This window comes from Hydra vulgaris, chromosome 11 (assembly GCF_038396675.1).
Source record: "Hydra vulgaris chromosome 11, alternate assembly HydraT2T_AEP".
Lineage (NCBI taxonomy): Eukaryota > Metazoa > Cnidaria > Hydrozoa > Anthoathecata > Hydridae > Hydra > Hydra vulgaris.
Genome location: NC_088930.1, coordinates 12,063,487 through 12,081,774, shown reverse-complemented (window position 1 = coordinate 12,081,774; position 18,288 = coordinate 12,063,487). Strand labels below are relative to the sequence as shown.

Below are 18,288 nucleotides of genomic sequence, written 5' to 3'. Positions count from 1 at the left end.
ACACAAACATAGATTTGCAAGGTTTAGGCTTTTATTTCAGACTTTTGTTTCAGTATAAAATAGAATAAATATATAGTAAATAAAAAATATAAAACAAAAAAAATATAAAGTAAAATAAAACCTTCAAGTTTAGATAGTAATCATTTAAAGCAGAAAAGTAAATATGGTATATATTTTTAAGTATCACTGTCATAAGTTTAATAAAAACATGTGCAATGGAACTGGTAGGGTTTCTTAATTGTGGTGAAACTGGTATTAAATTTTTTAGATAATTTTAGCTTAGGGTGAGAAAGCTTTATCCAGTGCTGTGGATGGCATTTGTTGATCCTTAAAAAGCTTTTGATTGAGTATAAAGGAAGGTAGTACTTAGCTTGACTTGGTGTGAACAAAGAAGCAACTACTTTTACACTTTGATAACATTGTAATGTTGACCTGTTTAACAGGTCATTCAATGTCAATTGACCCAGGCCATGTCACCATACATATCAGATTTTGCTGATTATTATACAGTTGAGAGTACTTAGTAAAATAAGAATTCCTTGAAAATTTTGTCTCTAGCTTCAAGAAGATCCTGAAATATAACTGCTTTACCTTTAACAGATGTTGGCCAGGCCCTCTTGTCATTTCAGAATTGCAATGTTTATTTAGAGGTTTTAAGTCACATAACTTTGAAAATATTTAATCTTTTTACTTAAAAATTTGTTCCTGGCTATTTTCTGGGGTGACAAATCCGATAAAATGATCAGAAAGAAAAAAACTTTTTATTAAGTACCTGTATTTATCAATTTAAATAAATTTAAGCAATTTTTTATATATTTGTTTTTAATGCCCAAAGAACTCATGCGACCTTAATGTTATCAAAAAATTTTTTACACATTCTATATTTATTGATCTTTCAGAAAACATAAGAATATTGATCTACAATTATACGGATTTCGATATATGGTGAATGGGGCATGTCCCCACTTTTTTAAAGCAAATATTGCGATTGATTTTTCTCTACTCTACCCAGACTAGTCGGAGCTCTGAAGTTTTTTTTTGGATTTCTGAAGCACTTATAAACATGCATATTAAAATTGTTTCCAGAGCCCAAGGCACCAGGGAAGGGGGCTGGGTCATGTACCCATTTTTTTTTAGCAGAATTTTGCAATAGATTTTTTAGTGCTTTCCAACAAATTAGAACTCTAAAAATTTCAGCATTTGTGTAGTCCTGATGAATGTGTGTTAAAATTTTTCCATGGGGTTGGGGCATCAGGGGCCCAATTTTTCTATAATAGGATTATTAAAAAAGTAAATATATTTAATAAAAATCTTGTTTTATGTTATATTAGTCAGTGACATTTTCAGGCCAATTTTGAAACTGGTATAAAGGTATGGGTCCCCAATTTTCTGCCTAAACTCAATTTAATACAATTTTATATTAGCACCAAGTTTGTCATGAAAAAGTTTAAATAATACAATTCTTTAGTTTTTCTTGCTGTTTTGTAATGACAAAAATTGTTTTGATAATTACAAAGTTGTTAGAAAAAGCAAGCGACTTTTAAAACAGATAGTAAATGTATTTAAAGTCTATCAGAATGATTAATTCAAATTCACGTGGATAAAATATGGAATACGTTACAATTGGATTAAAATGTAAAGCACAGGTTTTGATTAAAATATGAAATCTGTAGCATTTTATAAGTTTCTTCTATGCTTGTGTTTTCATTACTATAATTTACAATTCAATCAAACTCTTTAAGTTTTTAACTTTTTCATTTAAAATAATAGTAAAAATGTAAAATTGCAGTAAAAATGTAAGTAAACAGTTTTGAATAATAGAATAAATAAAAGTTAAATGTAATAACATTATAATAATCATGCCAAAAAACTTGATTTATAAAATAAGAGAAAAACAACTACAAAAAAGTTATTAACTTTTGAATGAATTAATGACCTTGCTATGCAATAAATATGCTATGAAATAAATCTTTTTAGTCTATTTAAAAAAAATTATTCCTTGCTTATATTGAGATATAAAATGTGCAATATTTTATATCTCAGTATGAACAGTAGCAATTCAAATGAAAAATCTATATAGTTAATAAATATGAAATGCCTTTTTTTTGGAAGTTTACAAAATTAGTTAATTTAATTGTTTAATAAGGGTTTTATTTAAAATTTTAATAGATATAGATGAGTGTGCTGATGGAAGTAATGATTGCTATGGTGACCAAATTAGTTGTATAAATACACTAGGGAGTTACAACTGTTTTTGTAATAACAAATGTTTGGTTGTAGTATCTAATACCAAGGGGCAATGGTGCATGGGTAAGTTTTAAACTGCAAATAATATATTTAAATTTAAAAAATATGTGTTATAAATAATAGTAATGGCTTTTTTAATATGAAATTTGATTAATGCATTTAATAACAAAATTTGAGTAGATTTAATGATAAAAGAGTAATGAGATTTACTTCGATAAAAGAGTAAGACAAACAAGGCTGCTTTGCGAAGAAACAAGCCAAGCGCAGTACTAACAGGGGCGTGGTGGGGATCGAACTCGGAACTTCTTGCTTATTAGGCAAATGCTCTACCACTACACCTCTACAGCATACTAAATATAAATATATATTTACATATATATATATATATATATATATATATATATATATATGCATATATATATATATGTATATATATACAAAGTTAAAACTCCCACAACAATACTTCTAGTTACAATCATCATTTAAACTAGATATCATAAAATACTCAAGCTGTAATCATAAGTTAATGCACGAGTTTCAATACAATTTTCTATAACATCAACATGTATATTATAATTCACCAACTTTAAAATAGAACATTAATTAATTTCCTAGTTTATCAGTTAATTAATTAATTAGTCTCATCTTTGTGGGGGTCTTGCTATTTGTCCGGAATGTCTAACTTGCTGTTTGTTATGTTTTTGATAATTATTTAAAATATGTTATATCTTGTTATATCTTCCTTTAAAATTTTCTGTTTTATCTTAAAAATAAACGGTATAAACAATATGAGCAGGCGATTTTCAATCATTTTGAGTATGCGTTCAATTATACTGTTACCTTGAGCTTGATGGTCTGCTTGATATTCAAAATTAACATGCCATTCTTCAGCATAACTTGTTAGCATGTTGGATCAAATTTCGTTGTCCATTAGAAGACAAACTGGCGATCCAAATAAAAAGAATATTTCTTCAAGCTTTCCTAAAACTTCATTAGCTGTTTTGGTTACCATGGCATGAGGGACCAAAGTCAATTATTGATAAGTATGATTCTTTGTACAAACAATTAATTAATTCCCCAAGTTTTCAAGCAATATTCTTCCTTCAAAACTGCGCTTGACCGTCTCACGGTATGTATACTGTTAATACCTTTAAATCCCACTGACTAGTTAATTAGGGCTTTACATTCACCTCATTTACATTTATTTATCTTTTTTGTTTTTTTCTGCTTTTAATGGATTGATGATTGATACAAAGAGCTCAAAGATAAAAAATATACAACTAGCATTTTTTTAAATTTTTTTGCATTTTGATGCTCTTCTTTGGTATAGGGAGCTGTTTTTTTGTTACATATTTTCAAAAGTTACATATTTTTTTTATCTAGTTATATTTTTTATCTAATTATAAATTTAATTTTTGGTAATTACTTTCTAGTTTTCTACTTTGAAAAAATGTTGGAAGCAACAAATTTTACTTCATCAATCAATTAACTTAGATTATAAGTATTTTAACTTTAGGTTAAAATATTTGCAATAATATCTATATTGATTATTAAGATTTCAATAATATCTATATAGATAGATATTATTGAAATCTTAAGGTTCCACAGTAGCAAAGTTTTGTGTTTAATTGATAGATTCTCCATATAACTCTTAAGAGATTTTAGTTAATAGATTTTCCACATAACTCTTTAGAGATGTTTTTAAAAATATCAAATCCGTAGTTGCTTTTTTTTTCATAAAATTTGTTTAAACAAAATAAGGTTTTTCTCATAAAACTCTCCAGAAATCTTTGCGATTTATCTAAAAGCTTATAATCAATGCATCTTCTACCAACTTAAAGTTTTCTCGCTTCAATTTATTCAATATAAATTGCTTATTATAAAATCACTTAAATCAATATAAATTGCTTATTATAAAATCACTTAGTTTTTCTTAATTTCGGCCTTGGTTTATATCAAGGGATATAATTGTGATTTTGTATACCTTTGAGATTTGAATATGTTTGTTAGGCAATTTATTTGAATATGGAATATGTATCCCTTGCAAGTATTTGTTATAAAATGTTTAGATTATTTATTACCAGTATTTTTAGCATTTGCTTTTTTAACAATTTTTCAGAAAAGACATTCCTTTTTACAAAAATTCTTTTATTTATTTATTATAATAAATATAAATTAATTGAATTAAATATAATATAAATTGATTGAAAGCTGAAGTGTTTTCTGGAGTACTGAATGCTTTTTTTTTTAAATTATAACCAAACCAAAAGAAATGAAAAAATTTAGTAGCAATAGTATGAGATAGACACAGCTAGAAAATTTTTTTTTAAAACTTTGAATTTTCATTGAGTATGTTGTCAAAAACATTGGAAAAACTATCATTTAATTATTATTAGTATTTTAAAATGAAGAATCTTTTGATTTTGATTTTTGATCATGAATTTCTTGAAGAAAGTTCATGGGAAGAGTTTGTAGAAAGTGTGGATATATAAAGTATCTTTTTAGAGGTTTTCTGAAAAACTGAAAACCTCTAAAAAGGGAGCAGTAATATTACACTGCTCTCTTTTTAGAGGCTTTCAGTTGAAATCATTTTTACTAGGTTTTTTTAAACCATTCTTTCCAGTTGGTTGAAGTAAAAAAATGTTAATAAACAGTGCCTCTTTTTTCATTTTTTGAATTCATTTTTTTTTAATGTCAAAAGGTTCAAAAAACAAAGGGAGGGAGAGGGAGTTTCACATTTTCACTATGGCTGTATCTTTTGAATGCCAAATTATTTGAAGTTCGCAATCTAGTTGTTAGTTAATTATAATTATAAATTATTTTTTAATTATAAATTAATTATAATTATAAATTAGTTAATTATAACTATAAATTAGTTAATTATAGTTATAAACTGTGATCTTAATTAAGGTAAAATTTACTTTTACATAAAATACTTTCTCTTAACCAAGGGGTTACTGTGAGCATATTTTGAATGAAAAAATTAAAGAAAAAAATTCTTAATAATTTACATCAGTTGTTGGATAATTTGTTAAAGTTTAAGCAATTTGTCAAAATACTGATTTATGAAACTAAAACAATCAAAAAAAAACTATCAAATCAATCAAAAAAAAGTTTTATTTAAAAATAAGTAAAAAGCAAAATTAAATAGAGCAAGGCAAAGCAATTTAGAAAATAGGAGTTAGATTTGTTTCTGTTGTGTTGATAGAGACAGGTAGTGTCTATCTATGGAGAAGCATTTTCATTGATTCAACTAATAAAAGAATTTATGGATTTCAAACTCATTTTGAAAATAAACTCTTATCTGACTAACAATTTTTGGATGTTGCAAAAGAAATCTATATTTTAAACAGGTAGGTACAATCTGTATTTGTAAAGTTGTAGAGACTTTCTGGTTGAATAAAAGGTTTAGAAGAATTAAACAAGAAGATGACATCTGCTCTTTCACTATTTGCTTCAAAAGGCAGGATGCTAGAAGTTGTTGTAAAATGAATCTTTTAGTATTCACTTTCGAAGAAACTGAAAAAAATCCATTGAAAAAAAAGCGGTTTGCTCAAAATGCTGTCAAATAGTTGGTTCTATTTGACAGCATTTTGAGCAAAACATTCTAAAAACTGTTATCAGATGTGGCTTTAATGTTTGTGGTTTTGATGGATCCAACTGTGCTAAAGTTTTGAGAATTTGGTACGAAATGACACTTTATTCTCCTATTGAATACCTGTAATGTATTGTTACCCTAAAGTGGTTTAAAGAATGAAAAAACAATTTTATTTTTTAAATATATTTATCACACTTTTTGGAACATTTTTTATTTTTAATTTAATTTCGAACCTCTAGTTTTAATGAATAGATCTCCAGTTTTAATTATCCAGACTTCCAGTTTTAATGACTTTGTAAAGTAAATTTTTTTACAAAATATATATTGATGGATATTGTTTGATTGAAATGCAACCATTTGATTATTTAATGTTTCAGCTTTTTTGCTTTACTTAAAAAATGCTGAGCAACAGTATGATGGTACATAATGCAAAAAAAAATTATTACCAAGTCTCATAAAAAAACATGTTTTTTGTATATAATATAACCCCTCTATCCATGATTGTTTTAGGTATTTCACACAATACAAATACTATTAGAATAATTTCCTGTATGTTGCTGTGTAATGGTTGTTTTACTACTGCTTTTAAAAAAAAAAAGTTTTGACAAACTATACAAGACAATTTACAATAAGCAACTTCTTAGAGAGGGATTTTTTTAATAAAAAAAATCATTCTAGGGTTTTTTTATTCCAATGTTAATAATAAGAAACAATCACTTATGTTTTCTTTTAGTTATATGAATAATAACATTTCATTGGCTTTTAAGTCAATTTGATATATTTTTAGCATAGTTATATTTAAGGAACATTTATTTTTTAAAGGTCTAATTAATTATGAATGTAATCAGAAATTATTGTTTATAATTAATTTTTTTATTCAACAGTTAAAGAATAACTACACAATTAGACAATCACTTTACAAAATTATCACATGCTTACATACTTATTTTATTCTTTCATTGACTTTGAATTTTTGTCAAAAGAAGTTTGTGTCTCTTTTCTTGTCCATAAACCTGTTTAAACCTGTTTAGAAGCCTCAAAGATTAATTTTGCTGCTCTTTTTCACAGATTGAAAATGTTAGGCGTATCAATTAGGCAGAGTTTTAGGTTTGATTCAATATTCTCTTTGAGTTTTTCTGAAGTTGCTCAAAGAGTTATGTGGGTCTCAATCTAAATAATAATGACATAAACAAGATGATCTCATAAAATAGCATCAAAATTTATTTTCATAACAGATTTAGGCATAAGCTTTGTCTTAAATGTCTTTTTTTTTTTAAGGTTGAAACAGGCAATAATTAGTAGTGAGTCAAATCAGTTGTCAAAATTATTTTCAGCATTATGGGCAACCTAAAATCAGAATATAAGTTTCAGATTTTTATCCTACAGCAGTATTTTTTGTTAGGACAGCACTTTTTGCACTTAAGCCTTTTCCTGCTTGCCCACACGGCTGCAAAAACTTTAGCAAGCACATATAAAAGTGCTCGCGAAAAAAGTACAAGGTTTTATTTTTTTGTTTTTAAATTGGGACAAATTTTTTTTTTCATCAAATACTTTTCATGAAAAACTATGAAAACACTTTTATGTATGCATTTTTTTATTTAGAATTTAAATAAAACATTCGTTTTTTCATTTTTATTTTTATTTAGCACTTAAATAAAATGTTGGTTTATTAGTTTTTAATGTAATTATTTTATCTAGAATTTAAATAATTTATTTTGTTGTTGTCTTTTTTATTTTAATTACTAAAAATTCAGCAACATATGATGTAACATTACTTTTTTCAATTCTTATTGCCGCTATTTCTATTTGTTAAATGGTTATGATTTTTTCACCTGGCACTTACATTGCAGAAATGTCTGGATCAGTTTCACTATTTTGATTATCAAATAACTCAGCATCCATGGCTTAATACATATTTTTATCTGCTCATTAGTTTCTCTCTTTTGCTTTGTTTTTCCATTGGAAACTGTGTTTTTATTTTATTTTAAATAGCAAATAAAGATAAATTTTTAAAATTGCGCATGCCAGCCTAAAAATCATCACAATCTGGCTTGTGTTTTTTGGGCGCAGACATTAAATTTTTAATGGAGCAGACTGCTGCATTATACTGTACAAATATTTTTGCAAATAATAGTTTGAGTTTACATAGGAGATGTTGTTGAACAAAAGTATGAATCGTACCAGTTTGAAATCTTCCTGTAGCTTCATTTTTTTCAATTTTTGATCTTTTTATTATTTGCCATCCAAATCAAAGGCATCAAAAGTAGTTTAAACAAATAAATACAATTTTAAACAAATTTTCTAAAAAACTGTTTTAACTCTCATATATATTTATTATTAATAACAAATATATTTGAAATTTTTTTTACAGAGAGCTATTAGCTCTATATATAAAAAATGGAAAAATAAACAAAAAAATTAATCACGCTAGACAATCATAAAACCAACAAAAAACCAGTTTTGAGAGTCATTTAAAGTTCTGTTAAAAATTTGCCAAGAACATAACACTGACGATGACATTAAATTTGATAGATTTTTGTTTATTATAGTTTATTTTTGTAGTAACTAATTTCTTGAAAATAATTTCTAAGTTGATTCTGCCAATGCTGTTCTGAAATAACAAGATATTACCGAAATAACCAGTGGTTATTTTAGTATGCTGGTTAATTGAGTACACCATGAAGAACTTGAGCAGCCATAAAAAAAAGTTATATAAAAGATATTTTATTTTTAAGTAATGTTTGCAATGTTATCATGAGGGCATTTAACAGTAAGATAAACATATTTATGTTTTTTCTTGTTTAAAATTATCTATGATTTAATTGAAGTAACTGAAGGTTTTTCATAGCATCTAAAAAACTATTTCACTACTCATTTCCTTTAGTTTTATCTTCAGAACCACACAAGAAAATATAGTAAAAAACAAGTTAACTTTATGAGAGTCACTAAAGTTGACATGATTCTTTTTTATAGAGAGCATGATTCTATTTTAAGATTTAATAAAATTTTATTTAATTTTTTTTTAGTTCAACTTTAAAATTAAACTCTATTTTAATTTACTCTAATTTAATTTTAAATTAATTAAAACTAGTGTCCTAATAGTATTTCCTAATAGTATTGCTTTTTAGTAATAATATAAATTTAATATTTAAAAACACTTGTGTTTTAGAAAAAAATACTTCAGATGATACCTGTAAACCTACTTTAAATGTGAATTTTGTTGGATCTTTGGAAGGGTATTACTTTTTTTTCAAATTGTTTATTTAACTATGGTTTCAAGTTTTTTAATTTAGTTTTTTTTAACTTTTTTTAGGAAGTCATCAAGTGTAACTCTGTGTAACCTTATTAGTTAAAAAATAATTAGTTTTTTTTTTTTGGGTCACTGCCTGTTAGAGTCCTAAATAAAATCAAAGTTTTTTATTTTAAACTTCTTTTTTTTTAATATTTAATATCAGTTCTATGTACAGTAAAATGTAACCCCCCCAATAACTCAACCAATAATATTGTTGACTTTCTGTTAAACTTTTATTGATATTTTTTTATAAAAATCAGTTTTTAATTTGAGCTCCAGTTAATTTGAACATTTTCTAGTTGAATATTTTGATTCTTTATACTTAAAATTTTAATTGAATTCCTTCAACTTGAACTCCTTCTTTTCTTTAAAGAGATATTATGAAGACCTTGCATTATTATGACAACATTATTTGAATGTTTGGTTTTGATATTTAAATTGAATCATAATGTATTGTAATATGCAAAGAATTATTGCTGTGTTTTCACTTTACAATGGTTATCCTTGCAGCAAATAGAAAACTCAACACAAAATCAATCAAGAAAAAGAACAGAAAAAAAAAATCGTAAATTTTGTTTTTTTTTTTTCGGTTTGAGGAAAAAACTTGGATAAATGAGAGTAAAAATGTAAAAATTTATTAAAGAAGGTATACAATTTGTAAATTTCAATTATCTCATTTTTAGTGACCATAAGTAATAGGAACATAGTTAGCATTCTGAATACAAAAGCTTACTTGACAAAAAGAGAAAACTTGAAGAAAAAGATTAACATCAAAAAATATCAAAAATGCGATGGTTGGCTTGGTTGTTGGAAAACTACAGATGACAAATGTTCTTTCTTTTCTTTTTTTTCTTTTTTTTTTAAAACAAACTGTGGTTTAGCTAGCTAACTCTTGCAAAACTCTATATCTATAAAGTCTAGGTGAAGTTACATCAAAGAGAAACAAATAATTGAGAAACTCTACCATTGTTGATTGATTTGCAAAAGCATAAATTTTGGAAGACCAACATAATTCTATTCAATTAACATAATTTAAATCTACTTTTACAGAACTTAAAGTTTACAGAATTCAAAAATATCTATTTAGTTAAATGACCCCATTCAAGGATTTTGAAATCAAATAGAATAACTGATTTGGAGAAGGTTGAAGACATAATTTCTGCTAATAAAAATGTAATCAAAACAGTACTAACATATAAATAGATATTTAATAAATATAATAATAATATAAAATTGCTGATAGAAGATCTAATGAATACAGTGAATAGAGATAATGTTGATGACGAGAATGATAATCACAAAATTATCATAAGCCGAGTATGCCCTAAAGTTAGTAATATGCAGGAGGCATTGTAAGTGCATGAAAAGATACTTGTCTTGGCAATGAAGGTGTTCAACAAAAATCCAATACATTTAATTCAATTGACAGAGACATTACAAAACTGACACAAAGTGACATTGTTTCCTGACACTCTTTCAGGCATCTCAGACAAGCAGGTTAACTTTGACTCCGGCTTTTGTTGCTGAAGTTATTTTTCACTTCTGTGGTTCAGACAACATTCCAGTCACAGTCAATAATACTTTCCAGAATTTCTTTTTAATATTCTATTAAGCTTATTAACAAAGGCTTGACTAAATTTTTTTTCCTACTTGAAAAATAGAACAAGAACTAGCAAACTTAACTATTAAAATCTCTGCAGATTAGTCTGATCCTACCAACTATTGTCTGATTATTATTATGTAGCCTGGTTTTTGAGTCTCTGATTGTCAAAAACCTAATTTTTCATCTTGAGACCAACAGCTTACACCTAAGCATTCAATCATTTCAATTCTTTTGTTCATGATTTGTTTGTGGTACTAGATTTAAATTTGAAGTAGATGTAAGTAGTGGATCAATGGTCATTGCAACATATCAAATGTTGCCTCCAATTTTTTTTTTGTCCAATGGAGGTTCAAGTTATTAGGAGAGTACTGTATATTCATTAAATAGCAAATTACTTTTTTAACAATTTTTTTATACTTAGAAAATCATTATCATTAAAATTGGATATCTATTTCATGTATAACTTTTCGGTGGATGCTCAAAATGTTATCATTGAATACTTTCTACCTTCCTTTATATCAGTGTCTGCTGAAAACATCCCTTTTGGATTTTCAAGTATCAGTCAGTTAAAATACATGGTGAGTTTTAGTAACATTTTATTTAAAAATGCAGTAATTATTTATTTCATAAATCACACAATTTTTATTTTAAAAAGTGATTTAATGATAAAACTACAAATGAAGTTAAAAAGCAGGTGTACATTTTGGTGTTGTACTATTTTTTTTATGTACATTTGTATATTTATATGAATGTATATTAAACAAATTCATCGTCAATAAGGCTGTAAGCACTAGTTATGGCTGAAAGCACTTAAGTAGGACGTTAACAGATGAAAAAGCAAAGAAGAAGAAGAAAATAAGGAAGAGCATTGTCAAATAAGAAAGATAGAAGATTTAAAAAACTGTCACTTTTGAGTCAGGAAAACACGAAGACATTAGATAATTCTAAACCACCAATATTTAGGGAAAATAAAGCCAAATGAATAAAAATTTTAAAAATAAAGGAATAGTTGCAGTAAAAAGATGCTACTTAACAGAATGATACGATAGAACAAGTGATGGTAGCTCACTTGAGTAGCAACCATAGTAGTATTTGCAGAAAGAGGTGCAACCTTGCAAAAATGGAGCAGAAGCTTGTGTTTGACAGTTACAACAAAATTGTACCAACAAAATTAACAGTGGGATTTTGGACCTTGGCATAAAGAGAGAGTGCTTCATTAGAAGATCCAACCCAAAATATGGCAACAGTGTTCCATACAAAGATAAATAAAAGATTTATACTGGTAGAGAATGGAATCAGGAGTGTAAAAATGGAGATAAAATGAGGAAACATTACAAGATGCTAGCTTTGAAATGAATTGTATATATGGTTATCTCGAAAGAATGACAATTTTTAAAAACATGAAGGTCAGAAAATGGCAAAAAGTATATTTTAAAATCATAGCAAAATACTCCGTGCACAAGAAACTGTAGCAGTTTATTGAAAAAATGTTGGATTATAATTAAGTTTTTCAGCATCTTGTCTGACTTTATTTCTAGCTACAATAAAGGTGTTTTAAGCAAAGCTTTGATTTCATCTGAGATTGTCAGCTGTTTCTTTTGAGCTTGATTTGTGTGTGACAGGGGCTGAATGAGCAGGTCATTAATCCTCACTTGCCTCAAAATCTTGTTGTGTGCTTCTCCAACTTTTTTATTCATCAATCTAATAAGAATAAAATATTTGATGATTGCTTGACCATGGGAGAGAATATCATGAAGTGTTACTGGAATTAGATACCAAAGAATGGAAAAGTACATTGCTCTTTGTAAACTTTTTAAAGTTTTTAAACTTTCCGACATCAATGGCAAAACCAGCAACTACAATTTTTTTAAATAGTAGAAATGTTTTATGATAACTTACCTGGGTTTAAAAAGACTGTGCAGATAACATTTCTGGTTGTTGTTGTGAAGTATGGTACTAGCAGAATGCTAGTACCATATTTCAAGAAATGTTCTTTAGGTGCGGAGTCACCAAATGAGTCATTTGTTGAGAGGTTTGATGGCAAATTGGAAAACAGAATTTCTTCTTTATGCAAATTATTTCCTTTTGATTCAGAAGTAAACAACAGTTTGCATGAATATTTCTCAAGCATTTAATAAATTTTTGATTCAATTTTAAACTATTCAATTTGGTTTATACCAATATCAAAAAATTAATGTTTTCTTTTTCTACTATCAACACATGACTTTCTAGGTTGTAAATTTCTTCTTGCAAGCATGTGATTTCTGAAAATAAAATGTCAACACTGTTTTTATTATTTTATTTAATGCAAATCTGCAGAATTTGCATAAAATAAAATAGTTAGGAAAAATAAGAATTGTTAAGAAATTTCTTGCTATAAAAGATTTTAGAGTTGTGATGTTTCTCATCAAATTTTAATAGAACTACTTGGCTGCCCAAGTAGGTAACAAATATTGGAATATTGTAAATATCTCTTATGAAGATAATGATTAATAAAGATAAAAAGAATGATTTTAAAACTCAAGAGTTTTTCAAGGAAACGGCAGTGATTGTCTTTATTAATTGTTGAGTTAATAGCTAACGATTGTCTTTATTAATTGAATAATGACCAATATCTCTTCTTTTTGTGTGAATATAGAAAAGGATCCATAACTAAATTGGTAGTAAAACTCAAATTCAGGACCATTTTCAATTTCACTTGTTCAACCATTTGACCTTGCTCTCAACTATTTTTTGGACTAACAAAGTGAAGTGCTTTCGATTCCTACTAGTTTAGATTGATATTTGGTAGCAAACACCTGTACAAATAAATATAATAAAATGATTAGTTGACTAGGGTTGAGTCTTAAATAGTTACAATATTTACATAATTTTATTTACACTTTGCTTCATGGTCATACAGTGCTCATTTTTAGACACTTAAACCTGTTGTACAAAGAAATATACTTCTAAATTAAAAAAAAAAAAAAATGAGTTTATGTGGAAATTTGAGTAACTAAAACACTTTATTTTCTCCATCAAAAAACTAGAAATTTAATTGTGGCTCCACTTAGTGTTTGAAAAAAAACATTTTCTCAAGTAAAAGTAGGAAGGAAATAAATTTTTAGGTTTGAATTAATATTTAAAAAGTTTACAGCTATGTTGATAAATAAATAATTAAGTGAAAAAAAAAATTAATAAAGTTTATTTTTTGTGTGTAAAATAGTTATTTTTGACCATTGTTAGATTCATTAACAATGTTGCCTCGTAACGATTGTGTCATTCATCAATATAAGAATATCAACAATATTGCAATGATTATTAGCATTGATGAACTGAGTTTTGTTTCAGTAAAAATTTACCAGTCACACAATACCCAAGCTGTCACAGAAGAGAGATAACATTCAAGTTAGGCTGTCTGTTTTTAGTTATTAAAATGATGACTTTTTGTCAAGACAGGAGTATATAGTTGTGTCATCAGCAAATAGAGCCACTCTAGATGTAGATTGTCATGAAGATCATTAACATAGATGAAAAACAATACAGGATCAAGGGTGAAACCTAGTGGTAGCCCAGAAGTTACTGGAAATCAAGAAGAGTATTAGACTTCCATAATGATTTTAATTCTGTGATTAGAAATGAATGATTTAATACTTTCAAAAACTCTCCCAGGTACACCATATGATTGAGAAATTATGGAGGAAACCAGCATGCCAAACTTTATTTAAAAAATTTTGATATGTCAAGCTCTTGCCTCTAACTATAGCACAGTAGCACCTTTCTGTTATTAAAGTTGACAAGTCAGCTGTTGAATGAGAGGATTAAAATTTGTATTGGTTGTCAGAGAGTAAGTTGGTTTAAAATGAGATAATAGAAGTTTGTAAATTTAAAACTAAAAGACCTTGTTAATAACAGAAAAGAAAAATAGTAGAAAGAAGGCTGGCTGACCAGTAGTTTAGTCAGTCTTCTTTCTATTATTATTCAGGTTGGTATTTCTATTATTATTTAGGTAAGTCAATGTGTTCTCTAGAGCATTTAAAATTAGAGCCTCAAATGCCTTTTTTTTTTTTAGCAGACATAAAAACAAGGTTTAGTTAAGTACTTAAATAGTTTAGAGAATAATGTTAAGAGGTCTGGAGAACACTTTTGGTCAGACAGGAATGTTGTATGGACCACAAGTTGTAGATTAAGTGAGAAATAACTTAATTAACAGAAGCAGGAGTGGTTTGGGTGTCTAACAGTTGATTAACTTGTTCCTTCGGGATGATAGAAAGAGTGTGTTCATTAGATTCAAAAAATGAATTTGAAGAAAATTCTTTTAATAGTTCTCCCTTTTCCTTAGGAGAGTTAATAAGATCTGACCCATTTAGGAGAGAAAATGTTGAACTTGCATTTGTTAATGACATCAAGAAAAAAGTTTTAAAAAGTCTCAAGAGCCTAATTTTTGAGTAAAAGGTTGAGTAGTTTTATCATAACAGGATCTCAACCACCTAAAGAAGAGCAAGAAGAAACCAAGCACAAACTAGGGTCAAAGATGACACAATTCAAAGTGTGAAAGTGATTAAGGTTGTCTTTTAAACAAGTACAAAGTCAAGTATCTTAGTAAGAGGTTGATAAAAAAGTTTCCAGTTTTAGTGTCAGCAGGCTCAATGGTGCTACAGTCAATTTGTTTAGTATGCTGAGCATTAAAGTCACCAATAACAGCAATATTGGTTGAACAACAAATAAAAGATTTTGGTTGATTTCATCAGAAACAACATCTTAAAAAGTGCATCTTGGGATTAAGAAGTACGATAAAGAACAAAAAGAAAGGATATACAGTGAAGAGCTGGGATCATTTTTTTTTGGATATATCTGGAGTTCCAGATATTTCTTTTAATTTTTTTTCCAGATTTTTAAAAAGTTTTCCATATTTTTCCATATATAATAGTATCCTTTAAAAAAACTTTTTCAGTCATTACACATACAAAAAGTAAAATAAGTTTTAAAAAAATTCCCTCAATTTTTTAAAACTTATTTTACTTTTTGTAATTGTATAATTTAGCTTCAGTTTGAAGCTAAATTATGCAATTATAGCCAAAATAAATTTCGGATTTTTATTACAAAGTTTTTTTTGGATTTTCAAAATATGACTTGGACAATCACAGGTAAAAAGATGCACATAAATGAATAGGCAGAGAATTGTTATTATTTTTTTTCATTCTGATTCACTCCTAACAAGGCTGCAAACAACCACTATTAAGTTGGAAGTTACTAGAAATAAAGGATAGAGTTATAGAGCAAGGAAATGGTTGACAGAAGATTTAAAAGGTTGAAGTTTGTACAAGTTAGGAAAACATAAGATGAGAGAGTTCCAAAAGGTTGAAGTGCGGGGAAAAAAACTATATATATATATATATATATACATATATATATATATATATATATATATATATATATATATATATATATATATATATATATATATATATATATATATATATGTATACATACATATATATATATATATATATATATATATATATATATATATATATGTATACATACATATATATATATATACATATGTATATATGTATATATATACATATATACATATACACATATACACATATACACATATATACATATATACATATATACATATATACATATATACATATATACATATATACATATATACATATATACATATATACATATATATATATATATATATATATATATATATATATATATATATATATATATATATATATATATATATATATATATATATATATATATATATATATATATGTATATAAGTGGGAGGGGGAGGGGAGAAGGTATGCTCTTTGTTAAGCGAGTTAGAAAAAATGATCTAGCTAAAATAAACTGAAAATTTACTACAGTATTTAAAACTGAAACTTTTTTTTCCTACTTTTAATAAATAAGCAAAAGAAAAATAATAAAAAATAAATATTTTTGGGCGCCCATACTACTTCATTGGTACCCAAACAGATCAGGGTTATTTTTTGTATATGTTTGTGTGTTTAGGAAAAGTATAACTAATATAAAATTTACTGATATTCCAAAAAATATCTCAAAACACTGGGCACAAGTGTGATGATTTAGTTAAGTAAGAGTTACTGTTCCAGAAAGAAAGGTTTGTAGAGCAGTTTGTAATGCATGCAGAAAAGAAATGGAAGGTTATGTTCAAAGGATGCATAAACATCTTGAGAAATGCAAACAACCACAACCTTTTGAAGTTATTGAGTCAATAGAAGATTATTAAGTTTTGGTAGTTAATGAAATTACCCGGTTATAAATTATCTTAAAATTAAAACTTTTAGTTTGATAACTTAAAAAATATTTATTTATATATTTATTATATATATTTTTTATAAATATATATATTTATTACTCCAAATTACTTTAATGTATTACTCCAAATTACTCTAATAGAATTACTCCAAATAGTATATCTAATAGTATTACTCCAAATTACTCTAATGTATCCACATATTTATTTAAAATTAATATACTGCATGTTCATTTTCAGGTAATTCATCATCAACATTACAAAAAAAATTAAAAGGTCTCAGTCCACTTCATTTTTAGTTGGTAAATGTTCGATAATAGATAAGTTTTTCACACAAACAAGTGACAAAGAGAAAGATTTATTTGAACTGCAATTTGGTAGATTCATATACACTACAAACAATAGCTTTAGTTGAACCTAGAGAGTTTATAAAATGTATCGATATGCTTCATCTTGGTTATACTCTACCTAATAGAACTGAAATTGGAGGAGCAATATTAGATAAGGTTTACACAGAAGAAATTGAAAAATGTAATGTATTGAATGGGAATTGTAGCAATGACTTTAGATTAACCATGAGCGAGACTAGGTTTTTTCAAACCGAGACGAGACTGAGACGAGAAGTTAGTACTTCTCGTGAGACCGAGAACGAGACGAGACAAGAAATTTAACAATTTTTGAAAACAAATTTATTAAAATCTAAGTAAAAAAAAAAAAATGTAAACATGGTTTTGACAAATAGACACAAATGACATTTGTCAAATGTAAACAACTTTTTCAAATATTAATTCAGAATATTTTGCCAAACTTTTCCAACAAGACAATGTTTTCTCTGATTAAGATGATTTGTTCTACTTTTTCTGGGTGTAAGTTGTGTCTGGATGATTGGACGACATTTCCACCTAAGCTAAAAACTCTTTCTGATTTAGTTGAACTTGCTGGAATAGCTAAAATTTGTCTAGCTAATGAAGAGAGTTCTGGCAATGTATTTCAATGCAACTTCTACAAATCAAGAATTGGAAAGTCTTTTTTGGCATCAGGGAGATTTTCATACTGGCACATTTCGCTCAAAATAGGATTCAGTTCAGATGATGGCTCTTGTGTTTCAAGTCTGACGTTTAACTTGCGCTTCAGTTTTGAATTAGGGGACAAATCTGCTGAAAGGACTCTGGCAACAGGTTGGCACTCAACATTATCCTTAACCTGTAAGGCTAACCATTCTTTTTTTGTTTGAAATTTTCTGAAGAGCTTCAAGTGAAGTCCCT

At 26.9% G+C, this 18,288-nt stretch overlaps 1 protein-coding gene across 5 annotated transcripts in view; it reads left to right on the top strand.

The window, feature by feature from the left end:
* LOC101240177 (uncharacterized) overlaps window positions 1-18,288 on the top strand; it is a 54,831-nt gene that overhangs the window by 25,222 nt on the left and 11,321 nt on the right. For all 5 annotated transcript variants that reach the window (XR_010641774.1, XM_065810123.1, XM_065810126.1 and 2 more), the window contains exons 6-8: window positions 2,170-2,310; window positions 9,015-9,081; window positions 11,162-11,318. Coding sequence is in view for 4 of the 5 variants with exons in the window: in XM_065810123.1 (XP_065666195.1) it covers window positions 2,170-2,310; window positions 9,015-9,081; window positions 11,162-11,318 (365 nt within the window). In the remaining variant the exon portion in view is untranslated. The remainder of the gene's footprint in view (window positions 1-2,169; window positions 2,311-9,014; window positions 9,082-11,161; window positions 11,319-18,288) is intronic.